The sequence below is a fragment of the Phoca vitulina genome, unplaced genomic scaffold, assembly GCF_004348235.1.
Source record: "Phoca vitulina isolate PV1807 unplaced genomic scaffold, GSC_HSeal_1.0 scaffold4, whole genome shotgun sequence".
Classification (NCBI taxonomy): domain Eukaryota; kingdom Metazoa; phylum Chordata; class Mammalia; order Carnivora; family Phocidae; genus Phoca; species Phoca vitulina.
Genome location: NW_022589707.1, coordinates 41803117 through 41824776, shown reverse-complemented (window position 1 = coordinate 41824776; position 21660 = coordinate 41803117). Strand labels below are relative to the sequence as shown.

Below are 21660 nucleotides of genomic sequence, written 5' to 3'. Positions count from 1 at the left end.
TCAGCCAGACTGGAAGTTCATGTTCATGGATAGAAATATTCCTGGGTTAACATTTCTTCTTCACTGTGGCTTAGCTGCTGCGGATTTGCGACAGTCACATGGGCTGCTTTAACTACTGAACGAGGCGAATTCGGCTGTCCGATGATCCACTCTTGAACTTTTCCCATGCTCCAGACTATTTCCTAAGAATGGTGCCATCATCAGTAGTCAGTAAGCTTTTATTGAGTGCCTACTGTATGCAAACGATAGAATCATCGTTATCTGTCACAGTCCTGGGAAGCAGAATGTTGCTGCACTGAAGGGAGGGAGGCCGGGTAACTTCCTACTCCTGGACGTCGGGACAAATTACTTACCCTCAGTTTGCTAATCAGGAACATGGGAATAAACAACAGATCTTACCTCGTAGGGTTGCCAGGAGGATTCGATGAAAAGTACAGAGCGAGACGAAGAGTAAAGAGTTCATGTTGGCTACTGCTATTGCCAGCCACATTGTTATCATCACTTTGACATGATGGGTAAAAAACACGAGGTTTGCTAAATGGGTTCCCGAGGGGGCCGGGAAGAGGAGGCAATGTATGGGAATCTGCTCATTTGTTGGAATTTTTTCCTCCTCTAAAGCAGTCATTTTTAATTGGCATACGCTGGTGTCATTAATTTTCTCCTCGGAGAGTACCAGTGTGACACTTTGAGCAAACAAGACATAAACTGCCGCTCAAGCTACAAAATGGCACCTGCTTTTATCTAGCAGGAGTGATATTTTTATATTATGAAGTTGAGGCTGATAAACAGGAAAGAGACAAGTGCTGTTCGATACTACCTCTCTGAGTAACGGACGATAAAACGGTGAAAACGGTGAGGAGAGCAACCTAGGAAAACACTTTCCAAGGTTCCCATGTCAAGAAAAGCACTTAAGAAATGGGCTTTTGAGGGGCGCCTGGGTGGCTCAGTTGTTGAGTGTCTGCCTTTGGCTCGGGTCATGATCCTGGGGTCCTGGGATCGAGCCCTGATTCAGGCTCCCTGCTCCGCGGGAAGCCTGCTTCTCCCTCTCCCACTCCCCCTGCTTGTGTTCCGTCTCTCACTGTGTCTCTGTCAAATAAATAAAATCTTTAAAAAAAAAAAAAAAAGAAATGGGCTTTTGAGGCGATTTCTATTCTCACACCTTTGCACGTATTCACAAGTGTTTTTTGCCTTGCTTTGCTTCCGGCCTCCTCCCCACCATACCAGGGCTCAGCCGAGCACTGGTATGACCAAGGCTGCTCTCTACATTTATGGGTCCTTTCACTTTGGGGAGTCAAAGCATTCAAGTTAACACAATAATACAACTCTCAAGAAATAGGGAGTAAAGGTTAAAAAGAGACCCAGAAAATGAATTATGGTTGGATTTGGCGACAAGTGGGAAACTTCCCACTTTCTGAAATTCCTTTTTGATCCATTCAAGGCTGAAGCTTCCAAGATGAGAGGGCTACTCTGACATTGGACAGGTGGAATTCAAGCCGGCCGTGATCTGGAATGTAATGGAAAGTGAAACTAGATCCCTTGCCCTAAGCTGAGTCACCTGTGCCTTCCTTAGAAGAGTGACAACACCGACCAGCAGAGAGAGGCAGGAAACCTCTGAAGAGGAGCCACCATGCTCGACTTCGTTTTTCCCTATCTCACTCGATTCTGTTGCCACCAATCAAATCCAGTCCACTTGTTGATGGGGCTATGGGGACGGTGAAAGCACCTGTAGAGACTCAATAAAAGGGACTGATCTTTTGACGAAGAGAATGTCATTCAGAAAGCTGATGTATTAACTGATAAAGACATTTTCTCTACCAGGTATAGAAGTCAAGCTCTTCTCTTCTTAAATCTCAGGTCTTGACATACGGTGGGGTGCCAAATCAGTTAATTAACAAATATTTACTGGACACACACCATATACTCTGAAGTACCCCACTGGCAATAAATCTTATGTTTGTGTCCAAGTAATGATAGGGCAGATTCTACTAGGGGAAAACAAGAAAAAGCCCTTCAAACCTATCGTTAATGAAATGTCACTCCATGTTACTGTGATCATATAATTTTGTGAGCATTTATCTCATCACAGCAGAATGTTATACAATCAGGGGTTCTAACAGATGTTCTAGAACTCAACTATAAGGCAGTGAATGGGAATGTTGAAGCTAAGGATGTCTAGACATTCTTTGTTCCCAAACCAGAGGACTGACTGTTTAAATTATGCATTTGAGGGTAGGTTAAGTTTGTAGAAAAATAATAATATACTCCTGATTTGTTTCTCTGTATTTTGGAATACTTGGGATTTTACTCACAAACTAAGACATTTTAACAGATGTTTTTATGTTCTGTATATTCATTATATTCCTTCAACCTCTGCGTCAAGTTGTGTTTTCTATGGCTTGATCATGTTTTCATCTCCACCACCTCCTTCTTTATCACATAGACTGTTTTTCAATACTCTTCAATCTCTTGAACTCAAGAGAAGAGTCCCTTCTACACAGTTTGTGTCTCTAAAATTCTATTCAATTGAAATACAAACGACTGATTTATAGAAATTTAGAAGTACTTTTCTTGATTTAAAAATTCTCACAATGCTTCACTCAGTCTGATGAAGTTCAAACTTTTTTTTTTTAAGATTTTATTTATTTATTTGACAGAGAGAGACACAGCGAGACAGCGAGAGCAGGAACACAAGCAGGGGGAGCAGGGGGAGCAGGGGAGGGAGAAGCAGGCTTCCCGCCGAGCAGGGAGCCCGATGTGGGGCTCGATCCCAGGACCCCGGGATCATGACCTGAGCTGAAGGCAGACGCTTAACGACTGAGCCACCCAGGCGCCCCTGAAGTTCAAACTTTTAAACCATGCGTATGCTAAGGTCAGTTTTCTTATAGTGGCTCAACTGCAAATCTGGATCTCTACTATAGAACTCAGTTCTGGGTTCTGCATTTGATCATGGCCCTGGAAGGTACTAGCCTCTATGAAGTGAATAGCAATAGTTTAGACGAGAAATTACAGGAAAGGTAGAAATCATAGGAACTATGAGGGAATCTTGACTGGAAACACTTTAGAAACAACTGAATGAAATCTCTACTGTTTATGAAAGGCTATATTCGACCTGTTTGTACACTAATAGCAACCCACCCCCCACGTATATAGATTTCACTTACAGATGGTTGAAAAGTAATTTTCTATGATCCTATGATACTTTATGTAATTATCTGTAATTAAATTGATACAAGGTAAAAACAGTCAACTTAAAATAATATAAAGTATTCAAGACAATTACTAGGCTAAGCAACATTGTTTTTTGTAAGAGAAAGTGTCACATGCAACAAAGTGGCAAAAACAGAAAGGAGTGAGCTATGGTTAAGTATAAATCCTATAGCAATGAAAGTCATTTGTATTATCCTTACTTCTTTGAATAAATTCAGATGACAGCTCTATTTCATTTCTTCATTCAGTTTGGAGGCCAGATGGCATTAGAATCATTTACTTCACCTTGTTGTGCTTAATTACTACAATCAACACACTATTTTCCAAATTAATCATAACAAAGTAATTTCATTAGTAACACAGCAGGCTGTTGAATTATTAGCATCATAACAGTTTGCAAACAATTAAACTTTATTTGAACCTTAAAAATTTGCAGAGTGGAACATTATTGTAAGATCTAATGGCAATAGAGTACAAATTCAGTACAGAGCAAATAATCAAGCAAAATGCTATATAAAATATGACTCACAATCACCTTTGAAAAAAATTAGCTCTCTAACTGTTCATAGAAAAACAAATAAAAGCTAAGCAAACATAATGAGAACATAGCAATTAGCATATTTTCTAACAAGCCATGTTGTTTAAATGCACATTAATGATATTATTATGATCTTGAAGAGAGTGTGATATATTGTCAAGGGTGTAAAGAAAACTTTCTCCCTGGTAGTATACAAATGATTTCGCCAAATGAATATAAAGTAGTCAGGAGTTGAAAGTAATGATTATTTTTCCTGTCACTCTCATTTTAAATCTTTTGTTTCCTTTCTTATCTCCCACCTATATTCAAGTTAAACAAGAACAAAGGCCAGAGGAGCTCTGGACAGAAGTAACACTTTATATCTGTATTGTCACCATTCACAGAGACTATCCGGCTTGGAACTGTTGGTCATCAGTTGGCAAAGGACTCCCTCTCCTGGATTAACTGTAAAAGGAGGCAAAAATCTTTTACATGCTTTACATTCTGCTCAAGTTTGTGCCTGAGTGGGGGAGGGGTTGCCCAGCGGTTGGGTATGCAATGAAAAGTTGCTGCCACCTACTGGCCCAGCACTGAAATCTTCACTTAAAGCAGAAGCCTGAAGCCTGTATCCATAACCGAAGACTATACGTTCAGGGGAAACCCACAACTGCTTTTTGCTTTTCAATCTCTCAGGCTTTGAAAAAAAGACCACTAAATTTATCTCCAGTTGTCTCACTTTTGCCAAGATGATTTCAATCGACTCCAATGGCTCTCTATTAGGGAAAGATTAACGAGTATACAAATTAATTTCTGAAAGCTTTAACTTGACAATGTCTAATTTACGTAAACTAGAGTTTACCCACAATCCCGAAAACTAAAAAATCTATTTCATTACGTTTGAACTCTGATGATCACAGTATTAAGAAGACAATGGTAAAATATAAGTTCTGAAATATTGCTTATAGTTTTCTATAAATAAGGGGGGGGTTAAATATTATCAGTACGTTCACAGCTAGAATCTTTATAAAGCAAAGATCTGGAAAGTTCAACAAAGGTAGTACCCACTAATTCAATATTAGGTGAATCTATAATGATCCAATCAGCAGTACATTTATATATATATATCAAGGCCACACTGATACCCTGTCAGCATTTACAGTCCCTTTGATTTCAAATATACATGAAAAGGTAATGTTATAATGGCACAAAGTCTGCTCAGTCAGCACAGCATATTCCTCCAAAGTCAGGCTCACACTACCTTTCCACTCACCTGTGGGTGTATGGTCCCACCAGGATTTCTAGGCTCTCCTCTCTGAGCCCTTCCTTTTCTTTTCATTGCTCTGAGAAGCACAGAGGAAACGCACCTCTGGAGTTCTACTGTTCTGTGGTGGGACTTTATTTTATTTCATTGTATTTTATTTTGTGGTGGGACTTTAATAGCCCAGCAATGATCAGGCAGGATAAGACAGCACTCCATTAGATCTTCTTACTTTGAGAATACACTGAGATTCTTTATGCTGCTGTATGATGCAGAAGGGGCTTTCTTATGAATTTTTTATTTTATTAAATTTAAACAAAACTGTGGTGGAAAATGTTGACCAGCCCATCACCGAACCGGGCTGTTTGTTACTGATAAAGGGTTTCGCACACACCATGGTTCTGGGCTGCACGTGTGTCCCGGGGGCCAGCATGCTACCATCTGCGATTCTGTCATTCTTTCTTTCCTGTGGCTTTCTTTAACATGAAGTAAAAATCAGTAAAAATTCTTTCATGAAAACATGTCACTGTTGTGTGAAAAATCAGTACTACGATCGATCGTCTACAAAGTTTTAACAAAGCCACATTCTTTAGATAGCATCTACCGAAAGCTTGCATGATATATTCAATTAAAATTTCCGTGAAATTATATATTACATTCTAAAATGTAATTGACATGCACTATGAAGAGAAATTACAACTCCTACCGAAAGGAGCAGTGACTGTGAGGTACATATAAAATTGGGCTGAATTCTTCACACAAATCAAATGAGTAAATAAAAACTATATTTACTTCTTCGCAAAACAGCAACAGGTACAACTTTACTGCTTGCCTCTAATTTACATTAATATTCTTTATTTAATTTTATATCAGAGGAATATTATAATGAATGCATAAAATAACAAAGACAAATGTTCAACAAAACACAAAAAGGTTATGAGCTGCCACTCATGCTCTCAAGATGATTCTAAATCCAAAGCATTTACAGACCAGCAGGAGAATCTTCTTTTTCTGTAGGCAGAAAGGGAAAGCTGCATCTGAATTTTTTTTCTTCAGGTGAAATGTTGATTTTTCCTGCTTAGAAAAAAAAAATACACTTGAAGGCAAGGAAAAATGAATATTTACTCAATATTTTGTCAATTCAGCTCCTCAGAAAGGCCAGAAAGAGTGGTATTTTACTCAAGAGGAGAAGGTTTGGGAAAACATCCAGTTATTAGCAAAGGGACTTCCTCTAAATAATCTATTTCCAAAGTAAATTCTATGAAGTTGTTTTAAAAATTGAACTAGATTTTTAAAAAAAGAAGAAGATGATGTGGGAGCATGATCTTTGTGCTATCAGAAAACTACAAAGACTTTTTAAAAGGCAAAGACTCATAACGCAGAGACCAAGAGAACATATGAGCTATTACAGAATATTGGATTAAAATGTACTTACCCAGGACTCTCAAATATCATACATCTCCATTATGTAGGCTTTCGGCACCAGGCCAATGGCTCCTTTCATTTCTCCTACCCACCAGCCGTATCTATTGTATTCCTAATTGAAAACAATATGCAATATTAACCTTTAGACTGGTATAAGTACAATGTCGTTCATATGCAACTTCTTACAAATGTTATTTCTTTTTATAAAGTTACAAGAGCTTGAGCTGCAAATTGAAACATTTTAATCTTTTTTTGTTTGTTTCTGGACACTTAAAAATGCTGTTAGGCAAAGATTTAAATTAACATATAAGACAAAGCCTGTTTATTACTCTGTATAGAACACAGAAACCGTCACTTGGGATAAGAACCTAGCAAATGGAACTACATGAGGAAGTCAGCTCCCTAGGCCCATTTCCCTTCTCCGTCCCTCCCTTCTCTCTCTCTCTCTCTCTCTCTCTCTCTCACACACACACACACACACACAATCTGGGGAGACACCTTTTCTGTACAAAAACCAGTGCCAGATGCTACAAGGTTACAGCCAAGATACTTAGGATATGATCTTGGCCTTCAAGAAACTTATCATCTAGCAAGGAAAGAATTATTTTTTCACAATAAACTGATTCCTAGTTAAACTGATATGACTGAAAATTATTTAGAATGCAGAGCTATGCCCCTTAAGAAAAATCTAATATGTGAGTATAGATATTTTAAACAGATAAATGAGGGACTAAGAAAACACTAATAATATCCAAAAATATTTGCTTTACAAAATAATTTTTAAAGGCTCCTTTTAAAAAGCTTCCCAAAGGCACTTATTGTTAAGCTTGCACTAATCAAAAACTACATTAGATAAAGGATGGGTGGTAGGAATTTGAAGGTGGTGTTAGTTTCACCCTTACAGTGGAAGATCAATAAGAAATAAAGTATCTCAAGTTATAAAGGCGAAATATTAATCTAGCTGTAAAAAAGAGTGATTGATGAGTCACTTTTGCATTTACTTTGCAATGTGAGATAAACCTATACCTGCATTTCCCCCTTTGCCTCCACTGACAGATGCACCACTGCTTTAGGCATCATGAACACACTGCAACGGGTCTCATATGTCTGCCAGATTGACTAATGTATTTTTATCTCAAATTTATTTATGTTTAGTGAGATACAAACAAAGTAAAATGAATTACAAGTTTCAAGAATAATATCTTCCAAAAGCAATACTCTGCAAAAGCACTGTAGGACCCAAATTTAATTTTTCATATAAGATAAATTTTTAAAATCAATCCCCAAAGTAATTCAATAGGTTATGATTTTCCAACATCTGAGTCATAGATAAATGTGCATATGCATATTGAGTTACATGTGGGGAGGGAATGTTCACACTGGCACAGACTTAACATCTGTATTGATTAGTATATGCTATTGACCATCAGAAAGGAAAATCATACAATTCCTCAGTACAAATGTAGCAATGTTAGCATGTGTGTATTGATATGTAGCCTATCAATAGAGAGAATACCAGGTTAAAAATTTATATGTGCTTTTTAAACAGTGGGTTGTGCCAGAATCAGGTTTATTGGAAGAATAAGGTGGAAGGAAAGGGCGGGGGGGTGGTCAGGCTAACCCTACACTTCCTATTCTAATGAGGGCACAGTTCTGGCTCATGAGGCACAGGACTCAAGATTTTAAGTTTAAAAGTTCAATGTTAGAGTGAATTTTTTTGTGGATAAAACTATCTACGTGATGAAAATAGTCTGATGCCTGAACTCAGTGATGGTGACTATAATCTACGTAGGATCTATTTATCAGAAGAAAACACCAACTTACTGAAAGCTATGATTAGCAACCATTATATCTTAATAGGTACCTAATAAAACTGCCCTTTTCAATTTTTAAGGCAATGAATACAATTAGGGCCTAATGCTTCACAAAACAAACGTATTTAACCTTCCCGAGGCAAAAGGCCTACATTGTAAGATTTCAAAATGGATGGTTAACAGGGTAAGTCTGAATATGAAAGCTCTTAGCCAATGCCAATCTAACATTTTTTTAAAAAGTGATTATTTGTAAAGAGTAAAGGAACTGCCCCCGCCCCCAACAGGCAGACAGAACATACTCAGTGTGAGGGCATATGAAGACCCAAATCTGCTTTCCAAGAACAGCCCTCAATCTGGGGCTCAAGGTTAAATGCAAGTGACAAACAAGAATGCTCACATCACTTTATAATATTCCACTTTGGTTATAATCTGTACTCTCAAGGAAGGGCATATTATTGTTCTCAAAAAGCTCACTGACATCCAAATTTAAGAAATTGATTTCCAAAGAATCATTTCACCAAAGGACCAATGACATACTTCACACTTGAGATAATTCTGCCTGACGGTCACTGGTAAGACTTATTAAACAGAAAGGACAGTTGGAAACAGGAGGGAGGAGCTTATTCAGCTGCAAACACATCCCTTAAAAGTAACATTCTAGGAAAACATAAAAGTTTCAGACAAAAATAATCTTAAATGCTTCACTTAATTTAAAATAACTCAAGAGCACAGGAAACTTGCTCATAAAAATACTCTAAAATATCACAGGTTTAAATCAGAAAAGGGTAAAAAATCAGAATGTTTATTACTTTACATTTGTAAAGAATTCCATCGAATACTCCTGTGTGGAATTAAGAGGTAAGATAAAATACAGTGAGGTAAAAATCTAGGAGGCAAATTTATGGATTTACACTGCGGCCATTAGAGTATGTCGACAAGATTGCAAACACAGAAGCTTTTACTTTTATCATTACCATCCTCTGTATGAGCCTCCTGAGCAACATGAATCCCAATTAAACCATTTGCAGCCTATAAATTGGAATGAAGATGCTTCTTGGAGTATGGTATTCTAAACTTGAGCCTCAAGATTCAATACCATAAAAGCTTTCCCTTTGAAGACGAGAGTCGGCCTCTTTGCCTTCCCTCTTTGCCGTGCCCAAATAAATGTGATTGCAAATGACATATTACTTACGGTGGGAAATAATGCAATCCATACAGTGTTACCTTACCGTCCACATACTAATTATAGTATTGTTCTAAAAGTCACAGGTGGGTCATTAAAAAAAAAATAAAATAAACAGTCCTCAAGCCTTATCTTGTTATTAAACAAAAAAACAAAGAGACAAAACCATACCGAGCTGCCATCTAAATCTCTGAAAGGTTAGGAAGCATCATGTCATCTTTATGGCACACGAGATCTCAGGTACAAGAAGGTCTGCCATCTGGTATCCTTCACCCTACTTGGCTCTTAACATCAACTAAAACGCTAACACAGGCAAGTGACTGTGCTTCGGGAGGACTGATAAAATAATGAAGAGTCCTTTAATCTACAGGAAACCATTCCAGTCAATTTATAAGAAATATTGCATCCCTTTGTAGGACGTGTAATTATTTTCTATTAATCATGTGCTATAAAGCTACATTATGCGGTTATTCTGTTATCACTAGAAAGAGGCCTGCAGTCAGCTTCTGACAATGTTAGGTAATTACTAACACAAAGCTTCTTTCTCCTCCCGTAGTAATGCTATCAAGATCCAGAGGTGTAGTGATGCTTATTGTATAAAAATAGTACTCAAAAGAAATTCAATATCTGCAAAATGGATGGCTTCCAGGCAAAATGTAATGTGGCAGTCAAAGAAGAAAAAAAAAAAAAAAAAAAAAGCCAAACTTGCCCAATAATCCGAGAAAATAATCGTAAAGTGGTGTGGCCCTGTTGTGCTCTAACTCCTCTGTTTTCAATTTTCCTGCCATTAAAATAGTTCTTATTTGTTTTATTTTGTAGTAAAATTTTCGGCCTCAGCTAATATTTACTAGGCAATAAATGCAAGCGATTATGTAATCGGGGCAGGGAGAAAGGATTAGTCCTGATCATGTGAAACCAGCACGACAGTAAACATATGTCCATGTTTCCTCATTCACTAAATCTTTGCTCTCTGCCAGTCTAAGGCCCCGACATTCACCGGAATCCTTCTCAGCACTATGATTCTCATTTCTCAACTGTGTTACTCCACTTTCTGCAAACTGTGGGTAAAAGAATGTTACCTTAAGAGAAACTTGAAACACTTTAAAAGATTTCCTGATATGTACTACCCCTTCCAGAAACTAGTTACCAACCTGTCTGAATGCAACAGGTGTTAGAAAGGTGGAAAGACTACCTGTCCTTTCTCCAAACATGTATCCATGCTTTGAAACATACTACCCTTTTGCAGAAATGAAGTTAATTTTATTCACAAAATATAAAATGCACTGAGTTTCATAACCAGTGGACTTTACCATTGTTTTCCAAGTATTCACTGTGATAGTCTCAATTTTTCATAAACATTGTGGTAGTATGAAAACTAGATACCTATTTAAAATACAGAAATCCTTTCTTCAAGCCTGCCTCTGCAATCTCTTCCTTTTTACTATCTCCAACTAGAAACTTTCTAAGATTCCTTTCATTTCTCATACCTGTCATTTCATCCCTGAAAATGCACAACAGCAACCTGACAACCCCAGCGTTTTACTATTATTATCTACATATTAACTCCTTGAATCTTCATCTCCTGAGCTGATAAATGAGGAAATCGACACTAACCCTCTCTAAGGTCCTCCATGATGTCTGAACACACCCTCCATGAACCTGCTTTAAGACACTGAGTCTCTTAGCGGCTTATGGAAATCAACCTCATTACTTTATAATTCACTGTGCAGGTGTGACTTTGAGTTACGCTAATTCGAAGAATTACTATTTTTTTCCTCTCTGTACTGTGCGCTCCATTTTGCAAGCAAGAGAGACAAAGGACAAGCAAGGAAGCTGATAGTAAGAATTCAGTTAATATAACAAATTTTAGTTTATATTCCAGAGTCAAGACACATTTAACTCAAGTTTCTACACAATCCACATTTACAATACCTCACAGTAAAAACTGCTATTCGGTCTGATGATTCAGACTGCTATTCAGACTGATGGTAGGCAAAGAAAAGATCGAATCATATTCAGTAGAAAGTGGCCTCGGTACTTGTTGTATTTCACTGACCAGTAGGAGACTCCGTTAACTGTTCTCAGGCTCGCCCACCTGTCTATTCCAACTGTCGCCACTCTGCTTCAGCCCTTCATCGCCTCACCCCGGGTTACCGCATCATCAACTTGGCCTCACTGTTCTTCCCAGAAACAAACCGTGTCCATTGCAAGCATGGCTCAGGCACTTACTCCAGCTCCCCAGTACAGTAACTGCAAACTCCTCTGCTCGGATCTCTCCCCCACTTGCTAGCAACGTTCTCTCACTGCTCTGGTCCACATGGTCCAATCTTCCAAGCTACACTCGTTCCCACCTCTGCACGTGGTGCCTTCCTCCCCAGGGAACGGCTCCCCTCCCTCACCCAAATCCTAACCAGCAACTACGACCTGATTCAAGTTACCCAGCTGTCATGCATTGGCCTCCAAATTATTTAATCTGCACTTACATCTCTCATTTCAAGCTGAGCATTTATTCCTCAGTGGATTTTATGTACGTTAGTTTTGTCCCTTCAATGAAAATACAGTACAAACGCACTGAGATTAGGGCACTGTCTTACACTTGATCTGTATGCCCCACACAGCAGATGGGTAAAAGGTGTTCAGTAAATGGACTGGGTGAGGAAGCATACTCTGTCTTTATTTTGGATGATGCACCAGTTGACAATCCTAAATATTTTCTTAAGAAGTGTAATTTCCAAAAGGTGTATCTTTTCTTTTGTGTCTATTAGACATATGTGAAGAATTTTAGCAATGAGTAAACAAAGTTTGTTCTGAAGTGTGTTTAGCTTCACAGTCTGAAGTATGTTGCTCCTACTGGGGGCAGGCTGCTGCCCACCATGTCTCCTAATGCACTGCACAGGACATCTTGTCTGAAGAGTTCAAATCCTCACCTGCAGAAAGAAAGGTATCAGTCCCCGGCACAACTGGACCAGATAATCCCAGTTCTTTGAAGAACTGAATTCAGGTGAATTTACTGTATGTACCGAAGAGGTGAAGACCGAACCTTGTAAACGTGGAAACAGGGTGGCAGGTGAAAAGGAAAATCTACTGGGTTTTCTACAATCCTCACTGTTCTTGTGATTATTTTCCCAGAAGTTCCAGAGTCTTTTTTTTTTTTTTTAAGATTTTATTTATTTATTTGACAGAGAGAGAGATGGTGAGAGCGAGAACACAAGCAGGGGGAGAGGGAGAGGGAGAAGCAGGCTTCCCGCCGAGCAGGGAACCTGATGCGGGGCTCGATCCCAGGACCCTGGGATCATGACCTGAGCCGAAGGCAGACGCTTAATGGACTGAGCCACCCAAGCGCCCCTGGAAGTTCCAGAGTCTTATATCAGTTCTGTCACTAACTAGATATGCAACCTTGGGCAATCCCAAGTTCTTTAGGGATGATTTTTTGGGGTTTATACTTCCAGCACTCTTTGAGACTCCACAATAATCCACTTACATACTTAACATAAATCAGTAAGTCTCATTATTATGCATTTGACTCATACCCCTTTTGTAGTTGGCTGCTGAGAAGCTCAGGGCTGAGCTGGAAGTTCAAGTATCCAAACTCTAGTCTTTTAAGGTCTCCACAGGGGTAGTCTTTTTCTCCTTGCATTTTTATTTATTTTCCCCAATTACATTGAGCCTTGAGATTTCCTCACCTATAAAGCAAAGGGTGAGCACTAAGGTTCCCCTAACTCTATGACTCCATCATTCTAAGTTCTTTTAAGCGTTAAGGATTATTTCCCATTTTTACCTGTATTTTCACAAACACATATTAACATATATCTGCTATGATATTAGGTATTGGGGAATCCAACGATACTTAAGACACAGTGTCTACCTCAAAGAGTTCAGGGTCAAGAGAGAGAAATCGATACTGCTAGTCCCCGTGTAGGCATAGCAAAGCAGAAAGAGTGAAAGCTCTAGGGTCAGATCTGCTCTGATTCCAGAAGAAGGTACTTTCTAGTTGGTATCCTCAGGTGATTTACATAATAACCTTGCTGAGCATCAGTTTTCTCATCTGGAAAATTATCACACCAGAGACTTCATAGGGTTATCTTACGATCAGATGAGTGAAAGCATATCAAGTGCCTAGAAAAGGACACCGCAGGTAGGCAACAAACCCTTTTTCATTTCCTCCCTCTCTCTTCCCACTAATTATATAGCAAAATACCAGGGCAACAAAAAGTGTATGTTGGTCTGCACTGTAAGGCAATCGTATTATTACGAGCAGTTCTCCACCCTGCTCTTCCAAAGGGAATCTGGCCTTTAAAGGGATGAGGAGGGAGACATCTCAAAGGAGTAAACGCTGCTATACATACATTAAGGGGGTGCCTGAGTTTTTGGGGTGGGGGACAGAAGGGCATAAGAGATCATGGACTTTTCAATTTCAGATTTAAAAAAAAAAATTATGAACATCGTGCTGTCTTTTGAGTTGTTTTGTTCTGCTTCTGGCTTATTCCATGCAGAATGGAACCACACAGGCTTGCGGCCTGTAGCCGCCCCTCACTGCCACTTCCATTCCGCCTGCGTCTCTGACACCACCTTCTGGCTCATCCTTGACCTCTCGAGCCACTGCAGGGGCTGAGCCTTCCAGCCTCCTTCCCAGAATCACCTTCCCCTTTCAGCTGTCAACATTTTCCTGAAATGCTCGTTCCATTTCATGTAAGAGAAAAGAGGGAAGTACTGGGACGTGTTCGTGCATAGATAACAGGAGGAGCCCCATGGCTGGACCAGAACATCTTCTCGGGAGGGGGAGGGGGGGTACTGAGCAGTAGGTCTGCCTGGCTTATGCCTCACTGTACCCACGACGTTCCCACACTGACAGCATGGAAACGAAATGCTGTCAGACCCACACAAATGCAGTCACAAGCACGGAAAACTCCTTCCACCTTCCCCAAAGGCTGGAAGATAGAGTAACATTGCGGGACCTAGCTTAGCATCCACGTACGTCCTATACTGAGATGTCCTAGTTACTACTCAGCAGTTGGTCATGCTATTTGTGGCACATTGGGTCAGATGGTCGCAAAGGAAAAACTAGGAGACCTGAACAGTCACTCTGCCAGCAGAGCTCGGCAGGACTTTCATTTTACTTTCCTTCTCTGGTAGGTTTGAAGCCAGAAAAGCCCGAGGAACGGAATCTGTCTTTTTCACAATGAGAAACAAATGATCAGTGACAGTCACAATTCACCAATCACTGAAAAAAGTCACAAACAGATATAAAGAGAGGCGATGCTTGAACCTCCAGCCAACACACACTAAAAAAAAAAAAAAAATGCCCCTTTACTGTACATTAGTGAATACCGTCAACCTACATTTCCCGTTTTTGACTTAATAAGAAATTTCTCAAAAAGCTGCAGTGCTTGATTCACACGTGTCCTAGACTAGATAAAATATTCCAGGATTCTTAACTCTCTTGTTTTTCTGCTACTACCAGACAAAGTAGCGTGCTTCTTTCTTGCTGAAGCACAGCTCCCCTGTCATTAAGTCTCTAAAAATAATTCATTGCTTTAAAAGTAAGAATAGGAATGTGGTTCGCAATTTACCGACGAGTACAGATTGAAAGATAAACTAATAAAGGATGTAAATCCAGAACAGCAAGTAAAATGACATAACCAAAGAGGTATGCAGGGCGATGGGATATGCCTATAGCTATTTAACCTGGATCCTGCTATTAAAATTCTAAAATTTCATAAACATACTTCTATGAAAATACTATTAACTAGGATATTATGTCCATGTTTAAGGTGGTAATAAAAGTGAAATGTAACCTAGTAATGGAATTTGACACAATTTTAAACAACCTGATTCCTTTAAAAAAAAAAAAAAGAAAAGATATTTTTACTTCAAATATGATTTTCCCCCATCAGATGAATCAGAAATCAGGCCGTGTGTTTTAGAATTAATTCACTAACAACACAGCTCTCATTAAAATTACAAATTCCACTTTCATCCGTTCCTGTAAATGTGCCCCATTGTTTTAGGGGAGAAAAAAAATTTCCTAAATCTCCGCTGAACTACCGAAGTACATAACGCGTTTTAATACATAAAAAACAGCAGTGAGCCTATGTGAAAGGAACTATATGCAAAAAGTTACTGGCTCTCCTTTTTAGGTAAGCAGTACTTAAATTTATTATTAGTGAGCTTCGAAGGTTAAAACTTAGAAAATGCCAGACACTTTGAAAGAGAGGCTAGCTCAGCCAGGGGTCACATGACAGCTGCTAATTGCAAAATGTTACAAAGGGAAGGAGGCAGGGCAGGTTATCTGCTTACTCTTCTTTATTGCAACATTGGATTTTCACTAAAAAAAATTTCTTTTAAAGGCTAAGATTTGTATAACTCTCAAAAGAGGCCTGAAATAAATAAATCATCCCCAGGCTGACTGAGCAAGGCTGACACCCCATCAGGGCTTCCTTGCAAAAACAGAGAAAGAGGACTGAATTTTAAAACCAAACTATATTTCGGGGCACCTGGGTGGCTCAGTTGGTTAAGTGTCTGCCTTCGGTTCAGGTCATGATCCCGGGGTCCTGGGATAGAGCCCCGCGTCGGGCTCCCTGCTCAGTGGAGAGCCTGCTTCTCCCTCTCCCTCTGCCTGCCTCTCTGCTTACTTGTGCTCTCTCTCTATCTGTCAAATAAATAAATAAAATCTTTAAAAAAAAAACAAACCAAACTATATTTCTATAGTGAATTTTAACGAAGACAGCCCAATCGTCAAACTAGTTCAATCTTTTTCTGTCATTTCACTTACAAAATTAAGACCCTCTTTATTATAATGCACACCATTTTTAGTCCTTGATTTATCTAAATTTTGTTTATATTTAAGTGCATTTTTCTTAAACTATCTTCTGTTGCCTTTTTTAAGAGTATCTTCAGCAATGACAACCTTCTAGAAGGTAAGTTAGATCAGTGGTAATTAAATATTGCAAAATATAGCTCAGTTAATTTTGAAAAGCAAGTTGTATTTCTTTTTTTTTTTTTTTTTTAAGATTTATTTATTTGAGAAAGAGAGTGAATACATGGGGAGGGGCAGAAGGAGAGGGAGAGAGAAACTTTAGCAGACTCCGAGCTGAGCGCAGAGCCAGTCTCGGGCCTGATCCCACGACCCCAAGATCATGACTTGAGCCAAAAACAAGAGTCAGACGCTCAACCGACTGTGCCACCCAGGTGCCCCAGTCATATTTCTTTAAAATCTTCTAAATGGCATTATTTATTAGAAAAGTTGTGACATTAATTTCTCTACAAAGTACACATTTACGCCTCTACAAATATTGTATTAAGACTCCTTTAAAATGTATTCTTCTTTATGTATACAATGTTTACATTTAATTCAGAATGATGAAAAAATTTATGATTAATGCTAATACTTTATTGACATGTGCTAGGAAAGTAATAATCCATAGCTAGATTTAAAGGTGAATTTATGACATCATTTTGATTGTGCACATTAGCTGTAATTACCTGCACCACTCATTCTGAGCCACTAGATGGTGTAAAAAATAAATTAAAATGGTAAAATTTCATTCTATCACCATAAAACCTAATGTAACTCTGAGAAAGATGAAACAGATTTCTAGACTTATAACAATGCTAGTGGTTTCTATACTAATTGTACTTTTAAAAAAAATCTGTCTCTCTACCTTGATCTAGAAACAAGTCCTTTTGAGCAATTTTTCACTCTCTTCTAAGGACCTTGAGTTCCGAATTTACAGTAGTATTAAACATTCAAATTGCTGTCATTCACATATTAAATGAATTTATGATATTAATTTATGGTCTATTTTGGCCAAAGTTTTGATAAAAACTGGGAGACTAAGCCTATAAAAAAATTATTACAGTCTCCAGAGATTCTTATCTGAAACTATCCCCCCAAAATTGCGGAAGCAAGAATCTTCACAAACATATACTGACTCCCAAATCAACCTGAAAACCAATAGCCAAGATATCGAATAATGGCCCAGAATTTGTCCACATCCCATCAAGGGAGAGCTAAGTGTCCTTTCTTTTTACCCTCACCAAGATGTACCTGGTTGATTCTACCAGGCCCACCGCTAGATGAATACTGGTATTAAATCACTCAGCCAACAGTGATAAGGTCCTGGCTAACAATGTCTTGTCTCCTCTTTCAAAAACCAAAATGAGCTCCAGATACAGTCATCATTTCCAGGAGGCCCCTCATGAAATGATGCTACCTATGGAACTTCAAGCCTTGTGAAGGGCTGATTGAGGAATTATTTTTGGTACGCAGTACCCAAATAGTAGCATTTAGACATTTTAGATAGCACTATACTCTTCCTTTGAGCTGGACCACCACTACCCTCAGCTCTATGATAAAGCTTCACACATAAAATTATAATCTCCACAAAACAGATTTGGGAACAGAAATTACCTACACTGGGATCCTAGAAGTGTGATATACACCTAGGATTGTTCTTTTAACTTTATAATAATAGAAAACAATTTTCTGAGGCAATGGGAACTCTACTTGTCTGACAGCATGTCCTAGAGGTTGGTACCCTGAGCTTTTCAGCAACACAGACACCTTGATTCATAAAGAAGGCTTTAAGAACAGACCCACGCTGAAAATAAGTTTCACATTTTACCATAATAATATTAAGACTATAAGCCATTTATCCCTGTAGTTTGGGATTCCAAGTGGAAGCTAATCAACCTTTTAATTTTATACACAATTGCAGCTAAGTTGGTGAAAGTAACTGTGAGCTGAGTAGATTTGAGGAATAATTCCAAGAAACTATCTTGAATGGAAATAAATCAGTTTGGTTTCTATATTAAGTAATTCACTCAAAAAAAAGTGTTGTCCTGGCGGCGCCTGGGTGGCTTAGTCAGTTAAACGTCTGCCTTCGGCTCAGGTCATAATCCCGGGGTCCTAGGATCGAGCCCCGCATCGGGCTCCCTGCTCAGCGGGGAATCTGCTTCTTCCTCTCCCTCTGCCACTCCTCACTGCTTGTGCTCACTCATGTGCTCTCTCTCCCTCTCTCAAAAATAAATAAATAAAATCTTTTTGTTAAAAAAGTGTTGCCTTAACTCAGGACAATTAAATGCTCCATAATAGGCTTAATCCAGGAGTTGGCTCCCAGGAACTAAAAGCATCTTTCCTTAAAAAACAAACAAACATACTAAGGAGCAGAGGACAGAGAAAAATAAGTGGGGAGTCTTAGCTCTGGGCACCCCAACTTAGCAATCATCACAGCTGGCAATATTTACTTACTAAATATTTCCTCCCAATAATCTACAAGTGCTTCCACAGTATTCCTCTTGGATTCCTGGTGCTTGGCATGGGCCCTTTCTGCCCCTTGTAGGTACTTTATAACAGTTTCAAATGAGAAGCAAAAGAGAAAAGGAGAAAACCTTGGTCTGGGAGTCAAGATGCCTGGTTAAGTACTGGCTCTGGCCCTTTCTTGACCCAAGTTCCCTTATCTGTAAAACCAAGAATGGGTAGACGATCATCACTCAGATTCCTCATTCAAATGCTCTATGATCTTCTACGTTAGGATTTTATCCACCAGCCATCTTGTGTTAAGAGTCAATAAGTGACCTTATTTCCAAATTCTCTTCTGCATCTAGCAAGTCATACTATCTTTCTGAAAAGTACAAATTTTTCTCTAATCAAGAAACCACATTAAACTCCTGGACTTATAGAACATCTCCCTACTTAAATTTAAATAGTTTTCATACATCATTTGTTTCTAAAATAGCTTCATAACGTAGACTGAGGGAGTTTTTTTTAATCCCCATATCATAGTAGGGAACGTTAAATATGAAAATTAAGGGAGCTCACACATGTCATCACAATAAGAAACATGACTTTTAGATCTAAGGACAGAAAGATTTTCAATCATCCAGTATATTAAGAGGCAGAGACACTGATTTATATATATATAAGGATGAGTTCATAGCAACAGTCTCTGCCATTATGTTTACAAATACAACTATGTTAAACTTAAAAAAAATCACCTAAAACTGTCTGAATAGAAAAAGCATTGCTTTTAAATTGTCGGAACACCAATGTATTTACATAAAGATGAAAAACTTCTACTATAAACAGTGTTTCCAGTAGTGAATGGCAGACAAAACCAGAATAAGCACACAGAAGAATAAAAAGGAAGAGGAAAGAAAAACATAATAAATAACCTAATACCTTACAATGTTAACTTTCACATAAGTATATTGTTTCTGGAGAAGGCAGTGTGTGGATGTGAGCCAAAGGCTGAAGTGATAGGTAAACACACTGTTAAGTTGAATCCTGTTATCTGATTGTGTTTAAAATTTGATTATATTTCACTTGACAAAATAATTAATTATTGTGAACTCCCAATTGTTAACAAAGACCTAAAGGAATTCCAATTGGCATTTTTCCCCAGTGTTGTAAACCCAGATGCATAAATATCTAGCTTTGAGTTCACCCTTTACAGTTGTCATCTGGGGTGTCTTCTTACCTTGCTAAGAATGTAAATCACATCACCACGTTTAAATGACAACTCATCAGAAAGAGCTCCTGTGCAGTCCCACAAACCCTGGTAAAAATTCGCATAATCGGTGCTTTTATCTCCTAGGAAGAAGAGAGAGAAAACATGAGTTAGAGCTTTCGCGTAATGGGCCCTTATTTAAGATGAACCAACAGAAATTAAAGGGCCGCCTCAAACCACCAAAACAGGCGAAAAAAATTCTGTCCTGATTCAAAGAACATTTGATTACATTTATAGACAAATCCTACTTCTTACAGTAACTTAATGAAGGATTGTTTTCAAAAAGACCTCTTTTGGAATGTCCCTTGTTTTCTTTCTCTCCCTCTCTTGTTTTATCTAAAACCTGTACTTGCAATGTGTTCTCATCAAACCAGCACCTAAAAGTTCCTTCCCACTTATCTTTGATAATGGACCTAAACCCACTCGCAACATGAGTTGAAGGTGAGTTGGTCACACTCCACGATAAGCAATATCCGCGACGCGTGATACATGCATTGTGAAATAACCACCTTCAGAACTTCTAAAAATTACCAAAAAAGACAGATGAAGGGAAGAAGAAAATAAGTTAGCATTTGGGATGCTTCATAAACAATAATAAATAATCATGAAGGAGCCAATAGGGCACAGATATAACCCAAACTAGGCAACAATTTTTGTTTGTTTAATTCTAAAACCTCAAGCTGGTTAGAGGAAGAAGATAAAGTGGGAATGACATAAAGGGTAATTCCAGCTCTTATCTTTGGGGACTTTTGTACTGAAAGCCTCTCAAAGTTATTTCTAAAATATCTGAGCAACTTTGCAATTGCCAATGCTGAAGCTGCATTTTTCAAGATTTCTGTCAGCCCCAGTTTAGGACATTACGCTCTGAATAAACATGCAACATACACTGGAGTTATCAGCTCATCCTTCTAACAGCATAAGCACAATGGATGTGATGTGCTCAAACTGCCATACAGACCATTAACTGATTGATTATTTAGCGCTCTCCGCTCTGTAATACCACAATAAACCGGGTAATAAATGCTTTGTCACTTATACAATGTGGCTCTCTTGAAACGCAGCACAGAGTTAAATACACTGGATGCTTTTGTTACACTGAGAACTGTTTCCTGTTTTTAATTTCATGATAATTGAGTTTTGATGAGTTAACGCAAGAAGAATGCAAGTAATATCAATAAGATGTCCGTGGATTCACTAACCAGGCAGAACATAGACGTGCTGACAACTTCCATCATTGGAATGTCATCTTTGAATTCTGAGGGGATAACTGTGCAGACACATGCTGGATCAGGGTTGTCATCTTAGTTTTGTTATATGGCTCTCAAGCAGCAGGCTCCTTGGCAATGCCAACACAAGCAGGCACGTTAGCAGGGCATCTGAGTACGCACCTGACCCCACGCAGTCTGCGATTTACACCAAGTGGTAAAAGTTTATCGGAAGTTCCGAAAATTCTAATATCTGAAACATGTTTTTAAAGCCAAAAAGGAAATCTGAATAATGTGGAGTGTGAAAATGTAGAAAGATGACACTTTTCAATTGTACTTTAAGAAAATAAACAATAACTAGAATGCGCAACCTAGCAAAATCCTATTAAATTTTCCTCTCCTGTTTTCTAAAAATTCAAAGTGGGGGTAGGGAGGGAGAGAAAAATGGAGAAATGAAAGGAAGGAGGGGGGAGGGAGGGGAAGAGAGAGAGACAGACACCTTCCTGACCTCTCCACTCCAGCATCTGAGCACTCATCCCTGCC

At 38.6% G+C, this 21660-nt stretch overlaps 1 protein-coding gene across 2 annotated transcripts in view; it reads right to left on the bottom strand.

Moving 5' to 3' along the window:
• Window positions 1-3207: 3207 nt before the first annotated feature.
• Window positions 3208-21660, bottom strand: part of SKAP2 (src kinase associated phosphoprotein 2) — a 166018-nt gene continuing 147565 nt past the window's right edge. The window contains exons 11-13 of one of the 2 annotated variants that reach the window (XM_032401888.1): window positions 19883-19995; window positions 6418-6519; window positions 3208-6059 (exon numbers count right to left, since the gene is read on the bottom strand). In XM_032401888.1, the coding sequence (XP_032257779.1) occupies window positions 6427-6519; window positions 19883-19995 (206 nt within the window). In that variant the 3' untranslated portion in view covers window positions 3208-6059; window positions 6418-6426. The remainder of the gene's footprint in view (window positions 6060-6417; window positions 6520-19882; window positions 19996-21660) is intronic. The other variant, XM_032401889.1, reaches the window with a different exon arrangement.